This window comes from Temnothorax longispinosus, chromosome 3, assembly GCF_030848805.1.
Source record: "Temnothorax longispinosus isolate EJ_2023e chromosome 3, Tlon_JGU_v1, whole genome shotgun sequence".
Classification (NCBI taxonomy): Eukaryota; Metazoa; Arthropoda; class Insecta; order Hymenoptera; family Formicidae; genus Temnothorax; species Temnothorax longispinosus.
The window spans coordinates 1,769,594-1,785,669 of NC_092360.1; the positions used below are offsets into that span (position 1 = coordinate 1,769,594).

The window sequence follows — 16,076 nt, forward strand, 5'->3', positions numbered from 1 at the left end:
TGTTCACGTGATAACAATTATAAGAACAAAATTATAAAAGAAATACAAAAGAATTCGCGTTAAAACTCAATAATAAGTTTGCAATCTCATTTTACAAGTAAATAAATGTAAACTTTGGTACCACGCGTTTTATTCGTGAAACAATACCTTCCTAAAAATCAGAGGTTTATCGATTCTTTCCTTTAAATAATTTATCAGTACTAAAAACGTGTAAAATCGCAAAACTATATGTATTCACAATTTATATAACGCACAATTTTATTACAATTTTGTTATGTTAATAACCTTCGTGTTGTTCGACACTTTTGTTCACGAAATAATATCTTCCATTTTTCAGTTTTCAGTTTTCTTTTTTCTTTAAAATCTCACTAGTATCGAAAACATTTGCAGTTCGTGCAAAAATTATCTGATAACTCCGTATCGTATGTACAGAGGTTTGTTCTTCGTTACATCACGTGGACGAACACGATAAACACCTATATGTAAGATAAATTTACATGCTCGACGCGCATTTATGGTATTTATAGATAATTAGACAAAACAAATTGATATTATAAGCCACACCTTCTCTATGACATTACGTTCGCTGAATTTGGCAGAGTTGCGTTTCTAATTTTATTTTGGTACGTAATATACTTACGAATGTTATTGATTCACAATGTAAAACCGGACTCGTCAATGTCAGCCGGTAAACATAAATATCACGTCGTCAAATATGACTATTTGATTTATCGTTAAAGTCACGTCAAAGGGGAAAAAAATCATTATTTTTTTCTTCTATATACAAACTCATTATTTCTTTCACAAACACGACTTTTTAACTTTGCTGCGATTTTAGTGCTGTAATTACTCAAATAACACCTCTCTTATTCAATTGTAATTATAAATCGGATTGATAATCGGATCGTCATAAACTGTAAGATTGAAATCTGTGGTATAATTATAAATTATGTTAAATATTTACAATTTAAACTTTGTACAATACTTATGCTATACTAAATATTTTTATAAAATTGAATATTTTTTCATTATTAGCAAAACTTTTTTGAAACGACGGCTGATATCGTCCTAATAAATAGCGCCGCTCCGAAACGTCCAAATAATTCTGTCGTCGCTAAGGGCAATAACGATTGAACACAATGAGCTGCTGACGCCGCGGTAATAAGCGGCGAAAAGCTTTCATTCACGGATCAGTGGCGACTCGCAGACAAGCTCGAATAGACCAACGTCAATCATCTTTTAACCCGCGACCTGCAACCGGTTTTCTCTTTCACACCCATGCTCGCGTCGCGCCCGTCGGAAAGATTGGGCGCGAAAATGGCTTTATGGGGATCGATAAAACGGAAGAAGGAAGGCACGGGCGCGGGGCGTCCAGCGGGACGCGTGGTCGTAGCGAAAAACACTGCCACGTGTATTTCGATGTTCGAGAGATTCGTACCTGGGAATCCGACTTAACCGCGAGCTAATATCGTCGGCGGCGACGTTTGATGCCCTGGACTTTCGCGGATTCGCGTCTCTCTCTCGCTCGTCACGGGACGATCCCGATCGCGTTCCTCACGACGAACTAACGCAAACGGTTGAAGCACGACTGAGTTGATTGGAGTAAGGGGAGCCCTGCCGCCGCGCCGACCGCGCCGCGACGTGTCATGCTCCTTGCTCCCTTTCGCCACCAAGTATCGCCGCGGCACGAATGCCATGAATAGCAGAGGATGACATCAGACAGACACTGAATTTATCCGTTTTGATATATGTAGTCTTAACATTGTTTTAATATGTTATAAAAAGTTATAATATAATTATAAATTGTAATTATAAATTGTGTATCTTACATAATTTATATAATTTGTACAATCGAATCATGGTATATAAATGTTTAATACTGTATCACAATTATAACTTAATATAAAAAATAGAAAGAGGTTTTACCGAGTTTTAATGTCGTCTCTATTAACGTAATATTTTTACGATATATTTTAACAGTGCTAAAAATGTATATGTAACAAATAATTTATAATTTAGATATGAATAATATAAATATATTTTAATACTATTTTTGTCTCAATATGGTACTAAATAAAAAGAAGCTCAGAAACCTAATTGTAAACATAAATTTTATACGACTACACACATATTTCGTTCTCATTCTTAGGTGTGAAATTGTTTTGATACAGCACTGGTCGGTGTGTTTGATGTCACGAGGAAAGTTCCATCCACGCATGCGCCAACTGTAACTATAGATGCGTCGGAATTCATGATTAAATGGAACTTATTCAGCAGATAATGTAGTTTGTATGTACATATTTCTTAATGCGTTTCTTAGGTAATAAATACGGTTTTTCAGCATATTTTTTTTTTACATTATTAAGAATGAAGCAAGCACATGTTTTATACATTTTAAAGAAAGGCGAAGGAAAACGAAAAATAAAATAATAACTGTAAAGAACTTCGTTTTTCCTAGTTAAAGAAAATATACTCGAATTATGTTCAATTAATATATTAGTAATACAGGAAGAAATAAATGTGAAACCACGGTCTTGTAAGACCGTGTGTGAAACGTTACAAATTGACAAAAAAAAATTGCGCGCTGCAAAAGATCTCTGCGTATAGGGGACTAGAAAATAGAAATATTAAATTAATATAACTTTGATTATGCACAATTTTATTTTTTCTAAATAGCTGTATGGAATAAAAATGACATAAATGAAATATGTTCTCTATCAAGAGACACGGAAGTGTCTCGCGCCAAGTACGCGCGGAGCGAGATCACTGTGACTCTTTTACGCGTTATTATGTACACAATAATACTTCGGCATTGTGCGTGTTGAGTATAAAACTAAATCTATAGTTGTCGCGCTAATACTTTTACACTTCAATACTTGGGCACTTAATACTTAATTGGATAATATTTAATACGCTGAGAATTTTTCTAATTGGTATATATATTATAAAATATCCGAGTGATACATTTCTTCAAATTCCATCTTTTTTTTTATTTTTATTTAACTTTGCGTTCATCCTAAAAAGAAAAGATACTATAATTATATAACTTAGAGATAATTTTATTAAATATTCCTAAATTATTTTCACTACTTGAGAATTTGAGTAAAAAATAGCGACGTAAAATTATTACGTTTCACATTTTAATTACCACTTGAGATAAAATTAATATACAGTTATCTCCTTAAAATTGGAAGACAATTCTTTTTTTAGGATTATACAATGGAAGACGACGGTGTTGTAGGCATGAGATAACAATCGCAATGTCGTACTTTGTCTTAATCGTAACACGCTGCACCGATCTCAATGGAGAAACTCTGTTCGGGTTTCCCGATATCTCGCAAAGCCACGTCTAAGATGGGAAGTCTTACGGGTTTATCCGTTTCATATGAGACGATAGTTTTACCCCAGCGGTCTTGATGGAACTACGAATACAAAACACATGTGAAGCAACTTAAATAATGTTTTATTGCCTAGTATGTATGTGTGTGTGTATTCTATTTTTTTACGTATATTTAGTGTTGTGAAATTTAAACAAACGTCTGTATTTTGATATAATTTAAGTCAAATTTAGCCAATTACTAAATAACTATAATTCTTTATAAAGTTAGAAATGACATGTAAAATTTAAAAATTATAACGATATAAAATAAGTAAATTTAAGACCACATAAAATAACTAATAACTTAAAAAAAAAGATGCCAACGGTACGCGGTGTTCCCAAACGGTCACCCATTTAAGTACTAACCGCGCTCAACGCCGCTTGACTTAAGTGATCGGACGAGAACTTGTAGGTTTGGCGTGATTTGACCGTTGACGAAAGTATCTTTCTTAGAAAGATAAGATACACTTTTTCATCAACTTTCCTGGTTGTAAAACGAGAACTTGTATGTTCGGTGTGTATATATTATAATAAATGTATTATTATATTGTTTGTATAATAATTATATATTGTAATAATAAATGTAACATGACAATGTAACATAAAATAACAATTTTCCTGTTACATTTATTACAATATATAATTATAATAATAATTATAATAATTATATATTGTAATAATAAATGTAACATGACAATGTAACATGACATAACAATTTTTATGTTACATTTATTACAATATATAATTATTATAATACACAAACGATACTAATAATACATTTATTATAATATAAACACGTCGAACATACAAGTTCTCGTCCTATAACCAGGAAAGTTGATGAAGAAGTGTATCTTCTCTTCCTAAGAAAGATACTTTCGTCAACGGTCAAATCACGCCAAACCTACAAGTTCTCGTCCGATCACTGACCGTTTGGGAACACCGCGTACTGTTGGCATCTTTTTTTTTTTTAAGTTATTAGTTATTTTATGTGGTCTTAAATTTACTTATTTTATCGACGTACATTTTATAAAATTAATTAAAATAATAACATGTGATATATATTATATATTCTCATTTTAATTAATGTTACATAATAGACAATGTACAATTTACTCTTAAAAAAGCTATGTTAAATCAAATCGAAAACATTGTTGTATTGTAAATTGACTTACCCTGCATTCATCCATTATCATTTCATATCTAAGACGCTGATTGCCTCGTGGTGTTAATTCAACGTCGTTCCAAGCCAAAAACTTCAAGCCCTTTCTGTACGTCTTTTTCTCGTAATCGAAGTAAGCCACACTATTTTTGCAGTGATACGTAATGTTCTGATTCGCGTGTTTGGAGAGCAATTGCAAGAAACTAATTTGATTACTGTCCGCTTTGTATGTAATCTAAATGCAATAATTAAAATTTATTTTATAAATATTTATCTACTAAAAAATTTTATATTTTTTTAACAACAAATAGAAGATTTTCTTTGCCAGTGAATAAAATACAATAATGAATAAACTTTCTTGACTATAACTGGCAAATTTATTAATGTGTTAATACATTAATAAATTTGCCAGTTATAGTCAAGAAAGTTTATTCATTATTGTTTTTGTTGTAAAAATTAAAAATTGGAATTAAGGGAAATATGTAGAATATAATGTAACCTTCATACTGCCATCTATTTCGCTTAGCCAGGTCTCCTGTTGATCAGTAATGTGAGTCATTTCTGGTGAACGCGATGGATTCGGTAATATGCAAGTTGCACGTTTCTCGGCATCGCAATATACCAAGATCGCGTCTCGAATATCTCCTTCGTTTGGATCAATCCAGTACTCGCCTGTTAATGATGCATAAATTTATATTAATTTTAATATTTAAATATGAAATGTACTAGTACTATACTTTCGATTTACTTTTAATTACAATTTTTCTTAACTCAGATTCTTCCTACAAAGGAATTTAATTAGTTTTCATATATTTAATATTTTTATATATTATTTTACTTATTTTACATTTTTTATTTCAAGAAAACAAAATTTAAAAATCAAAATAAACAGAAAGTACAGTAGTTATAATTTTATAAACTGTGATGCTTAAGATTCACCAGATAATTTGTCCGGGTAAGCAGCAAATAGATCTCGACAGGTTTTAGCAGGCGAATTTTTTTCACCATCCGGCTTCACCAATTTTTGGAACGACGATTTTAGATTTTCGTACGCTTTCAAAAGCAACTCTCTTCGTTCCTTTTCAGGGATATCTTTACCAAATATTCTTGGTGGTTCATCACCAAGTGGATCTGGTCCTTTAGTTTGGCCTTGTCCTACAATAAATAATGTTTTTAACATTATAATAATTTATAATAATTTATTAAATATTTTTTAGTTTAGTTTTTTTTATATATTAGAGATATAAGAATTTAAATAATATAAAAAATCTATAATAACGTTTAGTTTCGATGTTCTGATGACTTTAGACATCTTTTATATAATACCTGTTAATTAATTAGATTATCTCGACACTATGATTTGAGTTAATTGAAACATACCTATAAGTGCTGCTAGAGATGCAGCATCGTATCCGAAACCTATTTCTCCAGGCGGACCAGGTGGTCCGGGTGGTCCTGGAAGACCTGGTGACCCATGGCGACCTTCTTCCCCAGCTGGACCTCTTGGTCCGGGATTTCCCGCAGGTCCGATAGGTCCTGGATTACCCTCCCGTCCAGGATTACCTCTAATACCTGGCTCTCCGTCTTTACCGGGAGGTCCTGGCAGACCAGATTCACCCTTTTCTCCTACTAAACCAGGAGACCCGGGCAATCCTTGCAAACCAGTAAATCCCCGATGTCCCTTGGCTCCTTTCTGCCCCTCTTCTCCGCGATCGCCTTTTGCACCTTCGAGACCCGTAGTTCCAGGTTTTCCTCGTGGTCCCTAAAAATATTATAATACATATATGCAAGATTAAATTTATATGTAAGTTATATTATATATTATAAAGAAATTTTAGTTTTTTTTTTAATAGACTTAAAACTAATTTAATTAAAATATTAATCTATTAATTTTATTTTTAATTAATTTTAATTGATTAAATAAGTTATTATATAGAGTTACATTAATTTAATTGAAAGTATGTATATTACCTGTGGCCCTTCTACACCTTGCGGTCCTGTTTCACCTTTGGGGCCACGTTCTCCAGTGAGTCCGGTAGGTCCAACGGATCCAGGTGGTCCCTATTAAAAGGAACGAATAAATTATTACTGCTATGATATTATTACTTTATTATATTTATATAAAAAGAGATAAAGAAAGTAGAAGTCATAACGTACTGGTAATCCAGGAGGACCTGACGGTCCTGCAGCACCAGATACCCCAGGAGGTCCCTTGTCACCTGGTCGGCCTCCTATACCCGGTGGTCCTGGTTTTCCAATTGGTCCCTCTGGTCCTGCTTCTCCTACATGACCAGGAGAACCTCGAGGACCAATTAATCCGGGAGGTCCGGATGGACCTTCCGCTCCTGGTTTTCCGGGTTGTCCTGTTTCACCCTGCAATACAAATAAATTATTTTTTTAATAAATTATTTAAAAAATATAGCATTTATATGCTATATGTTAATAATATATAATATAATAAAGATATAATAAAAATATAATTAACTATAAAACTGCACAAATTTGTTCAAGTATAACTACATATTTTTACTTACAGGAGCTCCGCGTAATCCTCTATTTCCTATAGGACCAGCAGAACCAGGTAAGCCTGGTAAACCTCTCTCGCCGGGTAAACCTTGAGGTCCTTGAGGACCCATTGGTCCTTGAGATCCTGGGAATCCACTTTCGCCTTTAATTCCGTCTATTCCAGGTGGACCAGGGTTACCGATTGGACCTGGATTTCCAGGACGTCCAATATCGCCTGCATCGCCTTTAATACCCGGAAATCCAGGAGCACCAGGTGGTCCCACATTTCCTGGTGGTCCCTATAACATTTTAAATCCAATACTTTATTTATTCTTTAGTCTCCGATGTTTTATTTATCTATAACAGCATATACCATTCACATCTGTTTAGTAAAATTTAATACAATTCGCAGAATTTAATGACTTACTGATGGTCCAACATGTCCCGTAATACCAGGTAGGCCCATTAAACCGGGCTCGCCTCGTGCACCAGGTTCGCCTCTAATTCCCTTAGCACCAGTGAGTCCAATAGGTCCAGGTAATCCGATTTCGCCGCGATTGCCTGTTAATCATTGTAATTTACATATTTTGTGTACACATAAAAAATAATTTTATTATGTATTAGTATAATATATTATATTAAATATATGTATATATTTATATATAACAAGAATACAAAATATCTCATAAACAATCATATTATTATTAATTATAACAATTTTGAATGATCTGTTTATTACCAGGCAGTCCCAGATTTCCTTGTTCTCCTTTTAAGCCAGGATATCCGCGATCGCCTTTCAAACCAGGAAGTCCGATTAATCCTTGTGGACCTGGAAAACCTTGCGAGCCCTGTAATCCATGAGGTCCTCTTTCTCCTGGATTTCCAGATGCTCCGGTCTCACCGATAGGACCAGGAGGACCTGGATCGCCTCGTTCTGCTGGTTCCCCGGGAGGGCCAGGAGGTCCAACTTCTCCTTGTGGACCACGCTCTCCAATATGTCCTGTGATATTGAAAGAAAAAAATATTAATATTTTTTAATAAAATTGTTTTTGACAAAATATTATTATATTAGATTGATATTAATATTTTACACATAAAATATCACTGATTTAAGTATAAGTAACATAAATTACTACCTGATGGACCTTCGGGGCCGATTGATCCAGGTGTACCCCTCTCTCCTTTCTGTCCAGGTTCTCCGGGTAATCCTCTCGCACCAGGAAGTCCTAGTAGCCCCGGCGAACCAAAACTTCCTTTATCTCCTTTAAGTCCTGGTAAACCCTGGAATGTAATATATAAAATTCATATCTCTCATAGTGATATACACAAACTGTCGCACGCTATCATACAAAGTGTTTAAAGCCGTCGAATCAAATCAACAATTCGTAAATTTAATGTAAATATAAAGTTATTTTTAAATTTAAAAAGTCATTTTTATTAAAACTAATTTTAAAGAATGAAAATAAAATTAGACATATTACAAAATCTTTTATAATTAAGAAATAGACTAAAATTAAATTTATTTTTAATCATAGGCTTTTTGTTGTAACTTTGAACGCTTTTTATATATGTTCCATATGTAATGATAAATATAGATAAATAGATAAAAAATAATAACAACATACAATGAGACCATCAACACCCTGTGCTCCCGTTTCTCCTCTAGGACCCATAAGTCCTGGGGGTCCCATAAGTCCTCTTTCTCCCGGAAGTCCTCTCTCGCCTCTATTGCCGGTTAATCCCGGCGGACCGGGACGTCCTTGTACTCCCGCTTCTCCGTCCTTGCCTGGAACACCCGGATTACCGGCGGCTCCTGGTAGGCCCTGTAAACAAGCGCATGTTTTAATTGCACGATAAATTACATCGCTTCAGCCTTCTCACTATGAGAAATGCAATATATTTCTACGTTGCGTACTTGAAAACCTCTAGGACCGGTGAGTCCCGGAGGACCTCGCGCGCCGTCACTTCCCGATGGACCTGGTAAACCCTGTACTCCTGGAGCCCCTTCTTTACCGGTATCTCCTCTTGGACCAGGCGAACCTGGATTGCCCGGTTCACCATCTTTTCCGCGTTCTCCCTAATACAATAAAAGTTTAAAAAATTATCGTAAAATTAGAGATAATACAATGTTAAAATTTGTATTGATACTCATATTGTTACGTTTCATTTTTATATTGTGTATATGAGAATGTTTTCATATTTAAGTTATATTAGATTATATTTGCTAGTGTATATACTTTTATTATGAAGAACTAATAATTACAGGATATCCTCTTTCCCCTGTTGGTCCTAATGGTCCTGGTAGGCCCTGCAGTCCAGGCGGCCCTTGTTCTCCAGGCTTGCCATCCGCACCTTGAATTCCACGTTCTCCAGGATTACCTGATTTTCCGGGAGCTCCGGACCTACCCATTAAACCACGCGCACCCTGAAATTTTTATTCAATAGTTATACTTCGATTATAATACTTTTACAAAACATAATGATGAAATATTACTAATACCTGTAATCCTGGTGGCCCAGGTCGTCCAGGATCTCCAGCGGTGCCTTTCGGTCCAATAGCTCCGGCAGGACCACGATCACCAGGTTGCCCTGACAATTATTTAATCTATTATTTAACCATAATCTTGATTACTTGTAATTATTATACTAATTATGTTTTTCTTTATTTATTATGTTTTTACTTATATTTTATTTATTGAGTCTTTGGAAAATAAAGAATATATAGATTTTGTTATACAACTCAACAGAATTATTAAATAATTCTATCATTAACCAAAAATTAAAGTTAACTAAAATTTAGAGTGAGTAAAATATAAAAAATATAGATATTATTCTAACCGGTTGGTATATTTTTATATACTCGCAACCCGTCGCGTCGCGTAAAAGAGTCACGGTCGGTCTCGCTCCGCGTGTACTTGGCGCGAGACACTACCGTGTCTCTTGATTATTTAAAAACATTTTTTTCTAATTGTAACTCTCATAAAAAGTAGGATAACAAAACAAAATATTCAAATTATTATTAATAAAGAAACGCAAAATATGTAACGGTATTTACAGCAGCATCTTGAAATTTTGCAGCATCTTGAAATTTTTTAAAGACACTTTAATTTTACAATAATAAGCAATACCTTGAGGCCCGACAGGACCATCCGAGCCAGAAAGACCACGCGCTCCAGGTGCGCCACGTTCTCCAGTAGGCCCCGCAGCGCCGATTGGTCCACGTATTCCTCTCTTGCCCCTTTTGCCTTCGCTCCCAGGAGGTCCAGGAAGTCCACGCGGACCAGGCATTCCTGCATCACCTTTCACTCCAGCGTCTCCTTTAAAACCTCTTTCACCAGGAAGGCCCTGCAAGAATTGCCAAGATTTTATACAATCTAAGTAACTTAAACAGTTCTTGAATATGCTAATTATGCATACGGGTGCTCCTTTAGCGCCAGGGATACCAGGATTACCCGGCATTCCGGGTTGACCTCGAGCACCTGGAAATCCGGGCAGACCAACGGGTCCTGTCGCTCCAGTGACTCCCTTCTCACCAGAAATTCCATCTTTGCCTTGAGGACCTTGTGGACCAGTCTCACCAGGTTGTCCTGGGCGGCCACTTTCACCTTTGTTATAAAATATATTAATTAAAGTCGAAAAAATAAATATAATTATCTTCTCAATAAAACATATGTTTATAAAAAATCAGCAACTTTATTTAAATAAGAATTGAAATGTCTTACCTCGCGGACCTTGCAAACCCTGGCTTCCTGTTGGTCCTTGTGGTCCTTGATCACCTTTTATTCCAGGATTTCCTGGAAAACCTGGTGAGCCAGGTTTTCCTATAGCACCCTACAAACAATATTAGTATATTTAAATAAACGTGACAAGTATACATTTATTAACATAATCAACAGAAAACATTATTAAGATGAATGAACATCTAGAAAGAATTATAATTTCTCAAAGATCTTTGAAGTATACCTTAATTCATCAATCTCTAAATTGTATGTAAATTGAATAATTGACTTACGGGTTGTCCAGGCGGCCCAGCAATTCCGTCAAGGCCTCTCAATCCAGGAGGACCCGATGAACCTTCCCTACCTCTTTCACCACGAGGCCCTGCTGGACCCTGCGTCAGCAATAACCAACATTTGCGCAGAAAAATGTTTTATGATTTCTAATACGTTCTTAACCTTTAAATACGGGCGTTATTTTTTAGTAATTGTCACAGGCGAGATCTGCAGAGATTCCCACAAGTTTTTTTTTTTGTTTTCTCTAAAAGTAATGTAAGATATGTAAGTTCTAGAGTACATAATAAATAAAACACACAACTGATATCTCGCATAACTGAGAAAATACAAAAATATAGCGTCCAGCGGTCCAGCCAGACCCCGCCCGTGCAGTTAAAGGTTAACATTAAAATTTACTTCATGACTAAACAATATATTTTTATAAATTTATTAAAATTTAAGTATATACAGATTCCGTGTGATACAGATGATAATATTTACATACCATCGGTCCTACTGGTCCCATCGGCCCAGGCGAGCCCATGGATCCTTTTTCACCAGGAGCTCCTTGCTCACCTTTAGCACCGTCTAGACCTGGGAAACCACGATGGCCTTTTAACCCTGGAAGCCCAGGTATTCCTGGAGGACCACGTGGTCCCACAGGACCAGACGATCCCGGTGGACCGGTTTCGCCATCTTCTCCACTGATACCCTGTCATTAATAAAATATTAAATATTTTATTTTAATATAATATATAGTTATTTATATATATTTATAACTTGCGAATCAAATTAAATAAATGTAGGAAAACATAAATTTATTCTAAAGAAACAAACTAAATCCATATAAAATTACTTAAAAATAATCTTACATCCTTCCCGGGTAATCCTGGCAAGCCTCTAGGACCTGGCATGCCAGGAGGACCGGGGGAACCCAATTCACCAGTTTCACCTCGTGTACCTTGAAAACCTTGAGGACCAGGAGCACCAGGCGAACCTAAATCGAACGATAAATAATATTATTTTTAAATGACATTTCGATATTCTTTAAATAAAAATTGGATAAATTTGTTAAATCAATTTTGTTACTTAAAAAAAAATTATTTAGATAAGATTAAACAAAATTATTAAAAGAATTATCGCCTACCTGGAGGGCCTCGCGGACCCATCGGGCCTACTTGCGCCTGAATGTAAGCTAATGCTTCTGGTCCATACAATGACGCCGCTGCACCTGTCGGGCCTTTATCTTCATTTGCTTGAGACAAAGCCAATTGTTGATAATATAGAGATACCTATTATTATAAACATTTATAGGTATGTTAATAAATGATTATACATTAATATAAATTATGTAACACATATTGAATATAGATTATTAATAAATGACTTGTACGTATATTTAAACGATAAAAAAATAAAAACAGTTTTAAACTTCTTATACATCAGGTACAGGTCCTGGAGGTCCAGGTGGCCCTGGGGTCCCAGGCGTACCGGGTTGTCCAGGAAATCCCGCATCACCGGGACGACCAATATCTCCAGGTCGACCAGGTTGACCCTAATTTGTAAGTTACTTTCTTGTAAATTTTTATTTTTTTAGATAACTATATTTATTATAATTATAAGTTTACAAACAATTACTTACTCGTGGTCCTGGTATCGCCACAGAACTATATATGTTACTCTCACCCGGTAAAATCTCCGTAGGTGAAACCTGTTGAAAAGAAACGTAACAATCACTATTCCTTACAGAATCCGATTTCTTTAATTTTTTTTATTACCAAATAGTTATGCTTACTGAGTAATTCCGTTCAGATGTAGGACTGGTCTCCTCTAAATCTGTAGAATGCAAATCAAAATTGAGATATCACAGAACGCGAATAAAAAAGTATTTTATTCTAATCATCTACTTATTCTTTTTCGTTTTTTATTATAAAAAATAATTTTTAAATTAACTCCACACATACCATGATCATAAAATTGCGTGGGAGCTGGTAAGTGTGTAGGTTCTGATTGTCTCAAGAGTGTTTCGGTCGGTGTTTCGGACCATCCTATATTAAATAATTACATGCCATCGCTCATGATAATTGATCTATTTATAACAACTATCGAAAATAACTTCATAATAATTTTTATTGTATTATAATAATGTGTAAAACGTTTTCGCACGCTTACCCGAAAGTCGCGTGGCATCTGATGGTATTATTAGTGATGGTAACGTTGTTGATGTAGTCTCTAAACAGATAATATTCTTATTGTTACTAAATCGAAAAAGACTAAAAAATTATTATTGTTTGCGAAAAATTGTTATTGCAACAAATAATCGTGCAAATGTTCGGAACATATTATAGCTCTAACACCCGCAAGGAAACAGAAGCTAATCCGGAAGCTATCTCTAGCTGTGGGTCGTAGTAAGTTGCATTTGCAATTAATAGATTGAAATAAATGGTATTAATTAGATTGCGCTGATTAAAACGAGAGATTAATTATTTCATACGGCGCCTTAATGAGATTAATCTGTGACGCAAGTCTTCCGGCGCGCGGCGGTTCGAGACAATTGTCGAAGAACTGTTCTCCATTTATAACTACATTCTTACTCATTTTTAGATAAAATTACGTTGCTATTATGATAATTATAGAATAGAATAGACTTTTGCATATTATTGAACAAGGCAAAAAATATACGAAATAAAAGTCTGAAAGGCGTTTGAAAAGTAAGAATTTCCTCTAATCTTTCAACTTAATTTTGATAAAAAGATGCAGTTTTATTTAAAACAATCTTAATTCTGTTAATTTAGTGTTAATTTGAATTATAGAAATTAAATCAAATACTCTATATCTGATTTTTCGCACAGGTGGGAATCGAAACTCATCGTTATTCTATAGTAATACTAATCACTATTATCTATTTAAAAAAAATCTTAAATATGTTATCTAACGTGTGTATCCTCATAGAAGAAATTAGTAAAAAAAAAAAGATATTGTTAAATTAAAAATTTCTCTCCTTTTTTTTATTTATTATTACATAGTCTAATTTTTTGGAACACTCACGGAATACTCACCGTTCTTGTCCTCGTATTCGTCGTAGTTCTCGTAATTATAGTCATATTCATCATAATTGTTGCCAGGCTGCTGAGAGTGATGAGCCTGGTGCTCTTGCGGCTTAGATCGTTGTTTCCTCAATCGGTTCTTCACGGCGTTCACTTGATCCGGCAAGGGCAGCAGCAGCTGGACCACGAGCAGACACGTGATCAGCTCTAGAGCCTGCCGTCTCATCGTGAAGTTCCTCTATCCGGCAGGGGTGGAAAAACTCCACTGGAGAACGGAGAAAGTATTATAGATACTAGTCCCGATTCGCTTGCATCGCGAGGCTGAGGGCAACTAGACTCGTAGTAACCGGCGTGTCATCTATTTAGCAGATGCTCTGCATGATGTAGGGGAAGTCATCATCCTTCATTTTACAAGATGCACGTGGTTCTCCCGCCGTCTTATTCCGCGGCCACCCTCTCGCCGTTCTCCTCCTGGTCTGTACACTTCTTTGTTTCCTTCCTTTCTTTGTTTACTGTCGTTCATCAATAATATTCTTTTCTTCTTTTGTATAGGGAATGGAAGAGAAAAGAGGATCAATCATCGGACAGGAAACATATGTACGTAAGATTTTGGAATAAATGACTCTTGTTTTCTATCATTTTAATAAAATCCAAGTGTAATTCTGATATATTGCAAATATTAAGGGATAAAACGTAATCCAACAAATTTTTTCAAATTAAACTTTGCTTTTAAAGAATATTTAATTTTAAAGAAATAAATAATTTATATATATATTTTTTATTTTTTCATCCTTCGCAGTTTTGTCTAATATTATCAATCTGTGTGTACATATACAATATATACATATGTATATATGTATAATCTCGAGTAATAATAGCAAAAAATTCGGAAGAGATACTGATCGGTATCTATGATCATTCGAAGCGTTTTTTTATTATAATAACTGTATTTTTTGGCTTAATATATATAATATCTAGCTGTAAATTAACTTCAGATTATAATTAACAGAGATATTGCGAGCGACCCAACTGGCCAAATTTTATTGATTTTAAATCAATAAAATTTGGCCAGTTGGGTCGCTCGCAATATCTCTGTTAATTTTAATTATTCACTGGCGACTCAAATTCTCTAATATTGTTTTCAGATTATAATTTTAAATAATAATTAATATGCCTTATCACTCACTTATCCTAACATTAATATGCCTCATCACTCTCGTCTGTAAATATTAGCAATAAATGAAAAAACTTATGTATTTGAATGTGTCTTCAAAGTCCTCGTTAAATAATGTCGCGGTGAGTTCATGGAAGTTTATATGAGAGACCATATATGTCAGTATTGTCAGCGTAGAACCATTATTCTGCGTACTGTCAGAAGCGATATGACGCCGCACAATGGAGGTCATCACCTTACGTTTAAGGGTTGCATGCGACATGCATCAAGGCGTCGTTGTCATTACACCCGATTTTTTAATTAATCATAAATTTTCTGCGTAACGATGGATCGAGGTCTCTTGAAGTCTAATCGTAACATAGATAATCCGCAATTTATCTTAGAGAAGTGATGCGGAATTTATTCGCTATTCATATTTTTATCTGTTCCTTTTTTCGACTGTCATATAAATTAATAATCTAATTCCATTTGCTTCTAATAGGTAATTAGCTATCTTAATTGGATAACTGATATTAGAGCGATTTGAATACAACTGATGTCCATTTCCATCAATACAAATTAACATTAATCTCGGGGTTTAACTGACTTTTAGAACTAGAAAAGGATAAAAAGTGAGTTAAACTGAAATTAAAGTTAACCGTCATTGGTAGAAATGGACAATGAATTTTGTTTGTTAAAAGGGACGCAATATAGCACGAAACAAACTTTAAAATTAAATTAAAAGAATTAAAAGAATGCTTTTATTGAGAAAAGTTCTTTTCTATAAGAACTGGCACACGTTTCTGATTTCATTTTAATTATTTCGTTTAATCAGAGGCCT

General features: G+C 34.6%; 2 protein-coding genes and 1 pseudogene across 3 annotated transcripts in view; all 3 read right to left on the reverse strand.

Annotated features, from left to right (window-relative positions):
• The window catches only part of LOC139809501 (sialin), a 14,584-nt gene extending 12,967 nt beyond the window's left edge, over positions 1 to 1,617 (reverse strand). The window contains exon 1 of one of the 2 annotated variants that reach the window (XM_071772443.1): positions 1,439 to 1,617. The gene's annotated coding sequence lies outside the window, so the exon portion shown is untranslated. Of the gene's footprint in view, positions 1 to 640; positions 659 to 1,438 lie in introns of those variants that run through there. The other variant, XM_071772444.1, reaches the window with a different exon arrangement.
• Positions 1,618 to 3,024: 1,407 nt separating this feature from the next.
• On the reverse strand, positions 3,025 to 14,551 carry LOC139809468 (uncharacterized). The gene is made up of 28 exons (XM_071772370.1): positions 14,095 to 14,551; positions 13,208 to 13,267; positions 13,000 to 13,083; positions 12,831 to 12,871; positions 12,678 to 12,746; positions 12,477 to 12,590; positions 12,183 to 12,327; positions 11,908 to 12,032; positions 11,541 to 11,747; positions 11,056 to 11,154; positions 10,766 to 10,874; positions 10,461 to 10,648; positions 10,172 to 10,388; positions 9,544 to 9,632; positions 9,307 to 9,468; positions 8,959 to 9,120; positions 8,669 to 8,866; positions 8,180 to 8,324; positions 7,783 to 8,043; positions 7,471 to 7,604; positions 7,073 to 7,342; positions 6,696 to 6,911; positions 6,510 to 6,599; positions 5,919 to 6,300; positions 5,478 to 5,693; positions 5,038 to 5,210; positions 4,552 to 4,773; positions 3,025 to 3,422 (listed from the first exon to the last, which is right to left on the reverse strand). Exons 1-28 carry the CDS (start codon positions 14,306 to 14,308, stop codon positions 3,276 to 3,278), a joined length of 4,539 nt encoding a protein of 1,512 aa, XP_071628471.1. The 5' UTR covers positions 14,309 to 14,551; the 3' UTR covers positions 3,025 to 3,275.
• Positions 3,697 to 3,815, reverse strand: LOC139810838 (5S ribosomal RNA; annotated as a pseudogene).
• Positions 14,552 to 16,076: the final 1,525 nt, after the last annotated feature.